Here is a 15076-nt window from a genome sequence, read left to right as displayed (position 1 = left end):
AGAAAGCAGTATTATTTGTAATAAAATATTACCATTCGAATTACATTGTCTTTTCCCATCGGATCGACTAAATTTTATGCATGCCTTTTTTTTAAATATATTTTTTATAATCTAAATACTTCCACAATTGTCACAAAAAATTGTAAGTCTTGCTACTTATGAAATTAGGTGAATTATAACTTTTCATATTCAATCACTGTAAGTAGGAATTATATTTTTCGAATTTTATACATACATAAATGCATTGAAAATGCCATGCAAGTTCATGCCGACGGACCCAAAATTTTTAATACATCCATGCAAGTTCAGTGGCGTAGGAACGGGGGGAGGGAGGAGGTGTAAAAGTAATGTATTAAATGTGGATTATATTTGAATTGTGTTAACCGTATTTGGATATCAACATTCAATTGTTTGTAAAGTTGTTTGGATGTAAAAATGTATGTTCAGTCATCTTAGAAATGGTTTTGTAAGTTGTGTATTAAATAGTTGTTATTATGAATCCTATGATGAACCTACGTGTGTGTATAAATTAACTAAATATGAAAAAAACATTATTTTTCATCTATGATTGCTAATTCAATAATATCAAACAAAAGGCAAAGTGTTCTGACATGCTAACACACATTTTCCAACTCTAGGCATCCATACCTTCCAAAAATATCATATGAGAACCCATCCCCACGAGTGGTACCAAGGGCCTAAATTGAGGTCCTGGTATCCCTGGTATCCCTGATGCTCTTCAATTGCTAACTGTGTACTTTGCTTTGTATAGAAGATATTTTATCTTATCCCTTTAAATTAAGAAGGAATTTATCATAGCCCATACTTTGTTAGTTGAATGACACACTACATTATTGGTTTTATTTATTTCTTTTATTTAAATTTGCTATACTTCCACTTTTGGCTAATCACGAAGATGAGGATGAATTGTAATAAGATGAAGGGGACGAAGAGAAAAATCATAAACACACATTTGCAGATCACAAAACCACAAAACAAGCTCCACGTCAGACGCCAGAATATCGTTAGTCTCCTAAATGCAGTGGAAGAAAGGCTATTTGGGTGCCAGATTATAGAATATTGTTTAATTCACGCGACAATTATTGAAAATATGGATTGAAATCCGAATTGCCTCCGAAATTATTTTTCCCTCCAATCCTCCAAAATCCTTTTCGCTCCGAAATCCGGATAGTAAATTTTTCGAATCCGGATTTCAATTTTTCCGAATTCTGGATTCCAGTTTTTCTTGTTCATCCCTACTCTCAACAAGCGCTCGAGCAGCATTAAAGGATGAAGCGATCCAACAAACGACAAAACACGGCAAAGTTATAGTATTGGATACAAAAATACTTCTGAAAGATACCGAATACATGACATCTAAAATAGATTAGATGTGGTACACATCGGCTATAAATTGATTAACGATATTTTTAAATGTAGTTATGAGGCTCTAAGTAACTGTAATATATAACCAATCTCAATTAAATTTTCTGTACATATACATTATGGAATTGGATTATATTTGTGCCAGCTCAGAATTCAATGTAGTCACCTATGGCATCCAAAAGCTTCCTTCATCGACCTGGGATGGAATCTTTCCGAGACGTTGGCTGGGACGACGAGGACCTCACGAATGGCCTGTCAGAAGTCCAGACCTCACTCCCTGTGACTTTTTCTTATGGGGCTGGGCAAAGTAGGAAGCGGACAAAACTCCGCACTGTGGAAAAATTGCACGTCCCGAAGTCCCGAAGGGATTCCTGCAGAAATAATCCATCCCCCCTTTATCTATCTATCTATCTATCTATCTATCTATCTATCTATATATATATATATATATATATATATATATATATATATATTAGCGTGTTGTTAATTTTTTTTCGAATTTAATAACGCATAGTTGCTAATTTTGTTCCTTTCCCATGAACATATTTTAGTGCAAAAATTCAGCCAAATTGGAAAAAAAATTAAGGTCGTTCAGGCGACGTGACGTTTTGCCATAAGGATGTACGTATATGTAACGTATATGGAAACATGGAGCGTTTACAACATTAAATAATTTATCAAGAAATTGTACTATTTGCAATATGAAATGAGTTGTTATCACAAAACTACAATTATTTACAACAGAATTGCAATTTATTACAAAAAGAAATTAGATAAATTTAAATATTCAGTCGGTGCTCATTTTAAAATCAACTGCTATAAAATCCAAATCTAAGCGTCTGAAACATGACTTCCATGGTGCCCGACGACCTGAATTAGGCTCTCCATTTCACTTTCCCCCCCTTGTTATTGACTCATTAAAGTTGGATATAAGAGCCACTAAAAGTTCAACATTATCGTTGACAATCTTCAAGCGACAACGATTGTTTCTACTTCTTAGAATTTGTGCGAGTCAGTCCAGCTCTTCTGTTCATATTGGAACCTGAAATCAACATTAGCTGGTAGCAAACATTAGATGCAAAGGGAGACTGAATTAATCAGATCAAACAGACCCTTTATTTCTAAGCTTTTGGAGTCTGTCAGTTTCATGCATATTGAACTCCAGTTTTCATCACAAGCCTTAAGACAAGTTATCATTTCTTGCTTTCCTTCGAAGATACCTTATATCTAACCAGGACAGTTCCAAATACCCCAAAATGGGCCTCCAACTTGATTCTTGCAGCTTGTGTATATGGTGCCTGCAAGCTAAATAGAACAAATTTCTTGCAATACATTGTTGCAACAGAATGCTGTGCTGATATCTCTCATCGTCCTGTCTTAGAAGCTGTTGTATCGAAACTCATGCATACAATGTCATGAACCCCAAAAGAGCAGCTAGCTCCTGAATGTTCTTTTCCTTGTACATCTCCTGTACCAGATGGTACTTACCTTTGCAGCACGTAGTATTTTGCCAACTTCATAACCTGTAACAGGTGACAGTCTATCCACAATTGTTTCAGATTCGTTTGATTTGTTCGAGCTTTCACCAACGTACTATCCCAGTGCAAGACTAAGGGAAGTTTTTAGGTGTTACAAACTTCCTCACGCACACGTTTTGTCAATGATTTCTTGATGGGCTGCTCGCTTGTGCTTTACTGTGGAACGTTATAGTTGAATTGTTGTTTTAAGTCCACTTTATGAGAATCTATGCTAATCAGGACTGGACCTACAGTATAAAGTGGAATCCGAACCACTATGTGCCTTCACCGGTTATCGAATCCGGGACCCCTTGATTACAAGGCGGGGTCGCTCCCACTGCGCCACCGCGGGGAGGTGGAATTTTATAGTGTTCGGCTGTCAAGATTGTGGCTATTAGCTGTGGCAGTAATAGCTGCTGTGAGCATTGTGAACTTTCTGTCCGAAAGGTCGATAGAATCTAAGATTGAAATATTTACTTCTGCAGGACCTTCTAAATGTCATCTTCACAATCAGTCCCCTACGTTGGCTTTTCATGAAGCGTTGACTCAAGCTGAGGTAATGATTAAATACCGCTGTTGATATAATATATCAACATCAAGATGTGTAAAAATGGTGTATTAATGAACCATTATTTAGTCTTCAAATTATCAATTATTTCTCGATCCCTCTAAGCTCAACACGATGAATATCTATGGAGGTGTAGATTGCATTTTGTACCCTTCCCCGATGAAAATCTTCCTGCGCCACTTTGTACGTTCATCAGATTAATTATTTTTCAGATATATTTCTATTTATACTGTAGATCCAGTCTTTATAGCCTTACTTAACACAAAATGAATCTAACATTTACAACTTATTGTTGTAACAAACATTTGAGTCGGAACCGAGACGATAACAAACACAAACGAGAAGGATCTCATAAGAAGGGGCGGATTTTTGCATTTTGCATGTATTTTTCCTTAAGAAAAATTCACGTGTTCTCAACGAATTTATCTATCCATTTCACTTGATGTGGATTACTCTGGTAAAGTTTTATAGTGCATATTTGGGCCGTTAGTGGTCCCTTCCTAACTTAGACTGGCAAGTCAACCAGAGCCAGGTATCACCCCCCACAGCCTACACCAGGATTTTACAAAAGAGGAGAATGTACGCGGTTTGAATGCTGGCGGTTAATCCGTTTCCCTATAATTCCTTTCGCGGTAGTTCCTTTCGCGCTTATTTCATTTCGCGGTTGTTCCTTTCGCGCTTAATCAAATTCGTTTTTATTCCTTTCGCGCTTATTCTGGTGTTCAATTTTGGTTTCGCGATTAATCCGTTTCGCGGTTATTCCTTTCGCGCTTATTTCCGTTTTGAATTTTAGTTTCGCTCTTAATCCCTTTCGCTCTTATTCCTTTTGCGCTTAATCCGGTTTATAATTTTGGTTTCGCGATTAATCCGTTTCGCGCTTGTTCCTTTCGTGCTTATTCCGGTGTTGAATTTTGGTTTCGCGCTTAATCCGTTTCGCGGTTGTTCCTTTTGCCCTTATTCCATTTCGCGCTTAAACCTTTCGCGCTTATTCCTTCGCGTTTATTCCTTTTCCCGATTGTTCCGTTTCGCCCTTATTCCTTTCGCGTTTAATCCTGTGTTACGTTTCACTGTTGTGCTCTTTCGCGCTTAGTCCGTTTCCCGCTTAATCCCTTTCGCGGTTATTCCACCGCCCCTTCGCGATTCCGGATATCTGATATGACATCTGGCGAGAGGATTTGGAACTACAGTGGTTGTGCATTCTTTCTTCGCCATGTGGACGCAAATGGAGAAAACAGAAAATGTATAGTGCTTAAAATATCCCTTCATCGATTTCATCATCTCGTCACTCATCCTCGTCGTCGCGATTAGCCAAAAGGGGGAAGAAAAACGACGTCATCCATATGTTGTTTTCGCAGGACTAGCTGTCCAGTACAGTACATAGTTATAATGAATATTTAAAGATTAAAGAAGGAAATGTGTTTGTTTAATTTATAACGTCTAATAATAAATAATTGTAACAAACTCATTTCGATCACCGCTTATAACATTTTAAGATTCATAGGTAATAAAAGTTTCAACATAAAGAGGTGTGTTGCTGTAGAGGCATTTTAATTGTTCGGATCTCACTTTAAACTCTAATTCGCTTCCGATATCCGTAAATATAAAGTTTGCACCTCGAGAATTTGAAACCAAATCATTATACCCCAAATATTTCAGGTTGGTGTGGTCATTGACTATGCATATTTCCATCAAAAGTGTTGTGTATTCCTTCTGCATGAGACACAATATGACTTAATTCAGAAAACGAATAATGCTTCTCGTATTTGCAACAAATTTTTCAGTGTTAATTGTACGTTTACTTTTCGGTGATGCATAATTATTTTGGGTACATGCATTTGAATTATGAACAAAATAATTTAATTCTTAGCCATGATGTATCAACCACAATCTACGTCATTGTATAAAATGCAGTGTGTGGCTTGCATTTTTTGCTCTTGAAGGACAAAATGTGATGCAACACAAACTTAAACCCAATTCACTTTTATTTCAGTATATTGTGTTGTGTGATGTGAAAGAACGTCATTAGAGTGTATCATTGCACATGGATTAACACTTTAGTTCAAGTAGAGTCTATCGGAGGCAAAGTGAAAGGAAGTAAGAGGAACTGATCTGCTTATATGGAATTCATGGGCTTTTATTAGGGGTGTGCGGGACGGGATCGGGACGGGAAAAATTTTCAATTTCCCGACTAGGTCGGGAAATTTTGGGACAGGAAATGTTCGGAATTTCCCGAAGCTCTGAAAATGTCGAATTCTACACGTCATTTTCACTTTAAGTGATTTCTGGATTAAATACTAACAATTTACGATAAGTTCCAGAAAACGTCGAGAAATAACGACATTTTAAAATGAGCATTCCGTATATCCCGACTGCTCGGGATCCCGATAAGTCGGGATCGGGACGAGAAATTTTTTCCCCCATCCCGGTCCCGACTTTTCGGAATCCCGGTCACCCCTAGCTTTTACGAGATTCCGAACACTGAGGCCAAAACTTAAAAAAGGGAGAAAGTGAGTCATTCATTAATTTATTTCAGTGATCAGAGCCCCCCAATAATTTTGACAAGTAGGCGCCCCTGCTAACGTAACACGCCGACAGACAGGGGGATCCGATCCTAATTTCTGGGAGAAATATGAAGATAAGTTGTATCTTGCACTGTATCTAGAATAGAAATTGTTTGTTTTGTATGTCAATGTAGGGTCAACTTTAATCAAAAGAAGAATCATGTCGAACATCAGCGAAGTTGCAGAATTCCTCTTGATAGAAAACAAAATTCTGGCTGATTTCTTTCCAATCTGAAAATTACTCTTCAGGTGCGAGCATTCATCGAGTGGGTCACTTGTAAATATCTATCTATGTATAAAACGAGGAGAGTGACGTAACATCTTAAAATACATCTGCTGATGTTCCTCACAACTTTCTTATTTAATTAAAGTAGTTTTCTTCTTGAGAATATTAACGGTGTGTTTTATCACACAACAATTTTCAATTCTAGCACTTGTTGTAAATATCGAGGATTAGCAGCAACTAAAAAATCTCGATTTCAAGTAGTCTCACGTTCTCTGAACGAGTAATAGTTTCAATACATATTGTCTTATTGGTACGCAAACAATAACAAAGATTCAGGCTGCAATTGGTGTGACGAGAATAAAATATATTACGTAGCACCCATTTGGTAAGAAAAATATATTGGAGACACGGGGATTCAAACCTAGATTTTCAGCTTAGAAAGCTGCCCTTTAACCGACATGGCCACAAGCCACGGTGAAGAAACCAACCTATTCGAGTAATTTATCCATAAGGTTGCATCTTTTCCTGTCCAGCTCGAAACTTTTGATGTCGCTTCTCGCTAATTACATTAATTTGAAAGCAATGCGCTTCATCAGATAGTGTTTGTGTGCTGTGCACATTGCTGGCAGAATACAAGTCAAGCTTGTGCATGAAAATAAAGGAAAACGTTGCGAAGTCGTGCTTTTGTGAAAGGTGAGTGTTTCCAACCGTAAACGATAATCGTGTTGTAGCTTCCATCAACATAGCGGATTCTGCTATGTGACGAGGAATCTTATTAACCAACGGCACATATATTATATTATTTTTAAACTATTTATTTCAAAAAGAAGAGTCATTATTCTTGAATCTATGGAGAAATTCATTCAGCCGGTAGTGATTTTACGAGTCACAATTCTATTTTTTTGCTCCATTACGAAACAAACGTGCACGTGTAAAAAAGGAAACCCCGACAATTTTCATTTTACAAAAATTCCATTTACTGTTAAAGTTAAATGAGAGATGAACGATTGACTTATTGTTAATAGCCTGGATGACTGATGTGTGTGTGTTTGTGGGGGAGGGGTACCTCCTCTCATGTGCCTCCCTGACTGTGACATAAACTCTTCTTGCTTCGGATTTCTATTATTTTTCTCATCGCATATTCAGTGCCGACTTTGCGATTATGTTTGCCAAAGTGGATGGGGAAGGAGTTTATATATTCTTCAAGCCTTCTTCCGGGCTAGGATAACATTTTTCCGAAAGTTTTTTTTTTTTTTTCATCATAATTTGAAGAATTACAACAGCACTATTTCCGCCTCGCTTACACAAATTGCGTTTTTTTTTTTTTGTTATTTAGTTTTGATTTTCTTCCATGTTCGGCTACTCACGAGGATGAACAGATACTCAAAAAGAACACCCATGCTCAGGGCAAATTCGAACCCGGGGCCCTCGCATTCTAACGCATTGTGATAACCACTTCTTCAGGAACGTCAAAAATGCGTTTTCTTTCACGAATTTTTCGCATTTACATTACTTTCAATGTAGACGTGGACAGTCCAGTTAATTAATATTTACTCTGCAATCTTTCCGTTAGCCCTTTTCTTTGAGTCTGAGAGACACAAAATTCCATGCATGTGGTTAAAATGTTTGATAGTAAAGCAACACAGCTGGTTTCCGAACACTTACTTCGGCTGTACTGCCAGACCCGAAGCTGGACTTCAACTCAAACGAGTATGCCACTTTCTGTGAACAGAAGTGCATACCTAATATAAATGTAGATGTGAATTAATATTTCAGAAAGCTGTTTTTTTTTAAAACGAGTAGGGGCGCACAACTGGAAGTTGCGTGGGGAGGGGGGGGGGACGCAGAGCGTGTTAGTTACGCTAGTGGCCGCTACCCTGTATTTCGGCAATTAGATTTATTTAGGTTTGCAATAAATAATCGGGACCTGGTATCTAAAACGACCGGCTAGCCACACGTTTTTGGTATGTTGTGTTTAGGGCTATGAAATGTAAATAGTTTGTGTAACACTTTCTCAAGGACGAGCCCCGAATATGGCGTCCATTGTTCGAAAGATCCTCAGCAGGCCTAACGACGTGTCCTCCGTTTGCTCAGTTTTGACATTTTAAGAAACATAGGCTATGTAAAGTACATTCTTTGAGCTCATGAATGATACAGAATTCTTTTATTCGACATCGCATTTCTTCCACTTTTGGCTAATGGCGAGGATGAGGGTGAGTGATGATATGATTAAATTGATAAAGGCACAGCCATGCCCAGGCTGGGATTCAAACCTGAGACGCTGACGTTGTAGCGTGTTCTGTTAACCACTCCGCCACGAAGGTCGTCAGACATTTTAAATTATGACGCAGCAACAATTCGGCAATAAAACCTTTTGTTTACGATTGGCAGGGCGGGAGTTATGTGACCGTGGCAACTACACAACTTTAAACCTTACAGCTAGAATTTCAATCGCTGCAGATAATGTACACGACCAGTCTGCTCTTTCACTGGAATATCATTGATCATCGTGATTCAATATGGTAGGTTTTAAATCTACCGAACTAAACTTTGAAAAGTACGCTTCCCACTGCTGGAGCCATATGAACAAAAGTGGCAATATCGAAATAACCTGAGATAGTTTCCGAGTTATAGATTGATTGATTGATTGATTTGGTGTTTTAAGTCCACTTTATACACAGTAAGGCTAATCGGGACTGGACCTACAGTTTAAAGTGGGATCCGAACCACTATGTGCCTCCACCGGATATCGAACCCGGGACCCCTTGATTACAAGGCAACGACGCTACCACTGCGCCATCGGGGAGGCCCCCGAGTTATAGAGAACAGTAAGTTACGACGACACTATATACGGAATTCACAATGTCATTTTAGCTCTTGTCTGGTTTTACGGCAGGCGGCCTACATGCTGGCAAGGGAAGAGGGTATCAGGGAATACGCCGCAGACCATCCAGACAACAGCGGTGGAGCCGAGAGTTACGTCTTCGCGGGAGGAGGTGCTGCGCGCACCACGTTCTACAAGATGTGTGTTTCTCATCGCGCTGAATTGGTCGCTTCCCCCGGTCCCCACTTCCCTTGCCAGCATGTAGGCCGCTCGCCGTAAGACTGGACAGGAGCTATAGTCTTTACATACGGTAAGAAACCCAACTAATTTAGCTGCTTCGCTATGATACCTTTTGTAGAATTTAGAATTTAGAATTTATTACTCAATATAGATCATATACATTAGTATTTGCAGGGTTCAGTACAGTTCAGACAAAAAAATAATTACAAAATTAAATTTCTATAATTTAGAATTTAAGTATTCAGTAACGCTATAATATTCCTGATTTAACAATAGTTTTTTCAATTTATTTTTTAAGCTTATCATATTTTCTGCTTTTATATAATTTAGTAGGTTATTCAATTGTATGTTCTATTGAGTTTCGTGGCATAATATTTATTTCCGCATGTCAACCGACATTTTCTGGCAAAGGAGATTAATTTCCAAAACATTTTGCATTCCAAAATTATATACTTAACTATAAATCCATACCGGCCCAATTCTATCACTGTGAACAGGTCAAATAATTTACAATTACATGTAACAACACACTAACTATTACAATGTTTTAACATTTCTAGCAATTACATATGTTAGAAATACATTAAATTATCTTACAGTTTCACAAGTTAGTAAAAATAGTAATAATAAAATAAAATAGAAAGTTATCATACATATATTTGAAGTAAGAAATACTCAAGTATTATATTTTATTCTTGTTCCATGTATAGAGCTCTACCAGTTGAATACCTTTTTGTAGCTTTGATTTGATTATTTTTCTGAGGGATTAACCTTATGTTGTTTCGTAATTTATTGTAAAATACTATACCTCAATTTGATGGAACTGACTAAGTTTTTTTTAGTTTCAATGTTTTTCTGTGAAAGTCTGCTTTGGTCTGGTATTATATCCATGTATTTCCTTATTTTTTATAATTTGACCAGTACTTAGGACATAGATGGCCTTGTATACACATAAAGAATAGATAGTCATTATGCAATTCGGCTATTCATGTAGCTGTAGTTTGTATTAGAAAGAGGTATAATGATGAAGCTATTACATTGAATGAAATTACTTCATTTATTTGGACAAGAAGAAAATTTCAACATTCGTTATTTACAAGTAGATTTGTTTCAACAGTCAAATTACTACACGATTTTCCTTGCATCAATTGGTCGTAAAAGTGGATCGTGGATTTCCAAGATTTCTCCTCAAGTTCACATGCAAATGTTCTCATGCAGACATACAGGAAGTTGAAATGAGGTGGACGACAAAATGATTGGACAAATTGCTGGCTAAACACAAAGTACATTTTGAGGGAATTTTCTATTAAGTTTTTCAGTAGGTTTCAACAGTTTTGGAAGACACACACTTCGGATTTTAATACTTGAAACCTGGAAACTGTCACTGTTAGAAGGGCTGTGGTCGCTGGAAACATCTTCTTACACAGGTGAAGGACCTCTGCTTCGAAGATTGTGATCGTGGGTTGGAGCTTTCTTGGCTTCTTTGTTTTCGGCCCTGACTTCAGCGGCCAAGTCGATGTAGGGCTTCTTCTGGTCCTCTGTCATGGCCTTCCACCGCTCACTGGCCGCCCTCGAGATACCAGCTATGGGGTCGACGTCCTGCCCGGCCATCTGCTCCCTCACTTCCTCACGGAAGATGACGAAGGGTTGCGAATAGCGGGGCTTTCCTTCAACTTTTTTGCCTTGCGCGGGACCCGAACTTCGAAGATTGTGATCGTTGGTTAGAGCTTTCTTGGCTTCTATCTTTTCGGCCCTGACTTCAGCTGCCAAGTCCAAGTAGGGTTTCTTCTGGTCCTCTGTCATGGCCTTCCACCGCTCGCTGGCAACCCTCGAGATACCAGCTATGGGGTCGATGTCCTGCCCGGCCATCTGTTTCCTCACCTCCTCACGGAAGATGACGAAGGGCTGCGAATAGCGGGGCCTCCCTTCAACTTCTTTGCCCTGCACGGGGCTCGAACTTCGAGCTTCTTGGCTTCTTGTGACGGACATGTTTTCTTTCTCAGGCGTCAAAACGAGTCAATTCTAGTTTCCTAGTGACAGGAATAACAATGCAATGGCGTTACCAACAAAGTTTCGAATAACGTAACAATACTATTCGACTGGCAAATGGTGTACGAATCTAGACGCGAAAGGAAAATAGAACATGTGCTAAACTACAAACTGGCTGTAGTTGAAACGCCATAGCCCCTTTAGTCTGCAACAATGTAGTCCTGGAGTGCAATATGTGGAATTGAGGTTGCACTTGACTACCTTCTAAAAAGACTACTTCTTATCCCCCTGACGTACTCTGGATTTCATTTGCATGCATTTTTCTGTTTATAATCACTAAATGTTTTACTGCAGCAACGTCACTACCTTTGAATCCTTATTGTTCGGTCAGCACCAAGCGATTTTCACGAACTGCTTCCTACGTTACCCTTTGATCTTCACATGTAGTTATACTATTTTATTTTTCACTGCATTTAAGTCCACTTTATGCGCAGAAAGGCTAATTGAAACAGGATATGCTGTTTAAAGTGCGATCCGAACCACTACGTGTCTCAACCGGGTGGCGAACCAAGAACTCCTTGTTTACAAGGCAACGAAGTTACCACTATGCCATCGGGGAGGCAATTCGTACTGGAAATATGAAGGGTGGATGGGTATTTTGTTCCTTCTGCTACCCCTTTTTAAAGGGAGTGGTAACACGTACTGTTTTTCAGTTGTTTCACCTTGGCACTTTGGGAAAGACTCCCAGCTGGAAAATGGGGGACATCGCTCCTGTGAACGCACGATTTGTGTAAGAATCACAAAACTTGCACAAACACTTCCTCCTGCTACGTTAAGACAGCAATCTCTGAAAATAACATGAGATAACAGCTGAAAGGAACATGTTATTATTGTCGAGCAGCAATCACGGATTAGCCATAATTACATTTCCAAAGCAAGTTATTTTAGTTAGTGAATTACTGTCTTCAACGAGAACAAGTGTAATAATAACGATGACTATTGTTATGGCACTTCCTGGCGTCTGACTTCCACGCGGGAGACACAGGTTGGATTACCGGTGTGGTTGATCAAAGGTGAGATTTTTATGGCCTTGTACCCGCATAAAGCGGCTCTGGGGCTCACCCAGCCTCAAATCAATTGCACCTGGGTGCAAGACGGCCAGAGCGTGGTGCTGATCACATAACCTCCAAAATGGCCGCGATCGATATAGTGTGGGGTCCTACCCCCACATCCCCTAAAAAATGTGACTTCATAGCACGGTGCTATACGCACGCGGATTTAGTAAATTTACAAATGTATTCATTTATTTATTATAATCGTAAATAAAACTTTTAGCCTTTCTTATGCACCAAGGCACCAAAGGAGTCTGCATACGTCCAGCAGGATGTGTTTAAAATGCAACTTTGAAGTGCCCAGAGGCAATCGGATAGTTTGGTTATGCTCGAAAATGCGCCTGAAATGATGTCGTGTGCAGAAACCGGGAGAGAAGTTTCCTAGAAGCCATATGCACACAGTGGCTGAGTGAGGGAAGGGGATGCAACTATTTCGAGCAGACAATTTCCACGCAAGGGACTCCCAATAAATTAATAGTCGCTCTGCCTTGTCGCGGAGTCCCAGGCTAAGATTAGTCTGCGATTGTGTCGGACGTTCATCATGACGACGTTTTAGCATACGTTTGTGTTTTCTCTCGTTACTAGCGAGCATGGCAGGGGCAGCTGGAATTCCAGTTGTTCTTAAAGATACAAGGTTTGCTTCCCTTTCCAGGTAACAAATGAGGACCTCTGCCCTCGCAGTATTTTACATTCCATATGTTTTTCTTCAGCCGTTCATACTTAGGCTCACGTTACATGGAAGCATTTCCTTTAGCATTTCTACTACCATAAATGCTATGTAAATGCTTCCAAAAATCTTACAGCAGATAGTACTTTACACCGAAGCATTTCATGTAACATTTAGGTTAGCTTTTGCTATTACAATGTAAGTACAATATATACAGCAAGAAACGCACGTCGAGTTACGCCATCTATGGTGAGTGCACGGTGTTGGCAATTGAAACAACTAAAATATTCTTCCGTACGTGTACTATATACGTTATAAAGTATGTATTTAAGCAGTGCCATTGATTTGTACCTAATACCGTTTAATAGGAAACATTATTCCTCTCCGTTGAATAGTTATCGTGTTTTAAAATTGTGAAGTGATGCCTTGTATATATCTCACGCGGTCGCCATTACACCTGCACTCGTGACGTAGATATCGCCTCTGATTGGTTATGTTACGAAAAATGCTACGGAAATAGGACGAGTTCTATCCTTGGGCTACGGTTAGAGATCGGTCAGTTCACATGAACTCTCCAGCCTAACTATTGTCTATTTGGGGGGGGAGCAGGAAAAGGTTTTATAAGCTCTTGCCTTGACTCATCTCACACAACAGGTCGGTAGGTGCCGGGGCTTCCCCTGAGTTGATACCTTCCTGGAGATAAGGCCTGTTCTATTCTTGAGAAATGCCATGAAGTAAGCGATAAGATTTTTCACTTTACATGTTAGCATTTTGGTCATGTCATAAATGTTAAGGAAAATGTTAAGGAAAATGCTTTCGTGTAAAGTGTTACCTCCCACTTGTTAAAATATACATGGAAGTCGGGAAGGGAGTGTCGAAATGATCAGTCGATCCACTCCTTGGATATTGATATCATTCTCATCAATTTAGCAATAAGAGATTTTAATTTTGATAGTCGATAACATAAATAAAATTCTGTAAATTAGCATTCCAGCAAAATAACCAAAATATGAATTCGCTCGAAAGATCTAGTCGAAAATGAATGAACGAAGTCAGAACTTAATTATCAAATTATTAATTATCATTTATTATTAAAAATAATAAATGAAAGATAACACAACGTAAACTTCACAAACAAAATTTCCAGTAAATTTCCATATTTTTTTCGAACGAGGTACGTAAAATTTCATTGAAAAATTGAAGAATATTCGTGTTATGAAATGTGAAAAATAAAGAAAACTAGTTGTGCCCAAAATTCGCCATCTAGTGTGTCGAATAAAAGTTTCTCCTCAAGAAGAGAATAAGGATTGTAATAATAAATCCCCTGGGCATACCGTTCTAGTTATCCGAGATATTGCCATCGCTCAGAAAATGTAGCCTACGCAAGGGTATCAAAAATGATCGGAAAAAGCACTTAAGTTTCATTTGCATGCTGCTGTGAATATAGTGTTTGTCAGTGTGTATGCGGCCTTAGCACATGCTGTAGAACGGCTAAGTATTTACGTGATGGGGCGGAATATAAAATTTGCACAGTGCATTTCACCAACTACGTTTAGTTGTAAACACTGCAGCCACGGTAGTCGGTTGTGTGAACAGCATTACAATTTCCACACCTCGTCTGCTCTTCCGGACTTTTTTTCCTGATTCTCAGCGGTAGGATACTGACCTACACGTTTTGCGAAGATAGGCAACACGATCCACCGATCCTTGAATACAGCACACAGCAGTTTGAAAATTGGGGGAAAATATGTGGAAAGGTGGAAAGAGTAAATCTTTCTCTATCCACATTCCTATGTATGAAGTGTTTTCCTACGACTATTAAGAAAACACTAGTGGTATGGGATCTGGACCCCGAACTGCGTGTTATGCATATATCCCGAGCAGTAGAGCACAAATATAATATGTCCGTTTCGAAAAATCCTCAGTAACGACACACACCAGGGGCGGCGCCAAGGTGGTGCTTGCGCATCCCTTAATTTTTTTCCG

General features: G+C 39.0%; 2 protein-coding genes across 2 annotated transcripts in view; both read right to left on the bottom strand.

Annotated features, from left to right (window-relative positions):
• LOC146004211 (MORN repeat-containing protein 4 homolog) overlaps positions 1-15076 on the bottom strand; it is a 139339-nt gene that overhangs the window by 29857 nt on the left and 94406 nt on the right. The window lies entirely within an intron of this gene.
• On the bottom strand, positions 10361-11347 carry LOC146004020 (high mobility group protein B3-like). Its single transcript, XM_083142589.1, has one exon. It carries the CDS (start codon positions 11309-11311, stop codon positions 10742-10744), a length of 570 nt encoding a protein of 189 aa, XP_082998715.1. The 5' UTR covers positions 11312-11347; the 3' UTR covers positions 10361-10741.

The sequence above is a fragment of the Lepisma saccharinum genome, chromosome 21 (assembly GCF_977018435.1).
Source record: "Lepisma saccharinum chromosome 21, izLepSacc3.1, whole genome shotgun sequence".
Taxonomy (NCBI): domain Eukaryota; kingdom Metazoa; phylum Arthropoda; class Insecta; order Zygentoma; family Lepismatidae; genus Lepisma; species Lepisma saccharinum.
Note: the sequence above shows the minus strand (reverse complement) of the source record. Positions and strands in the feature narration are given on the sequence as shown.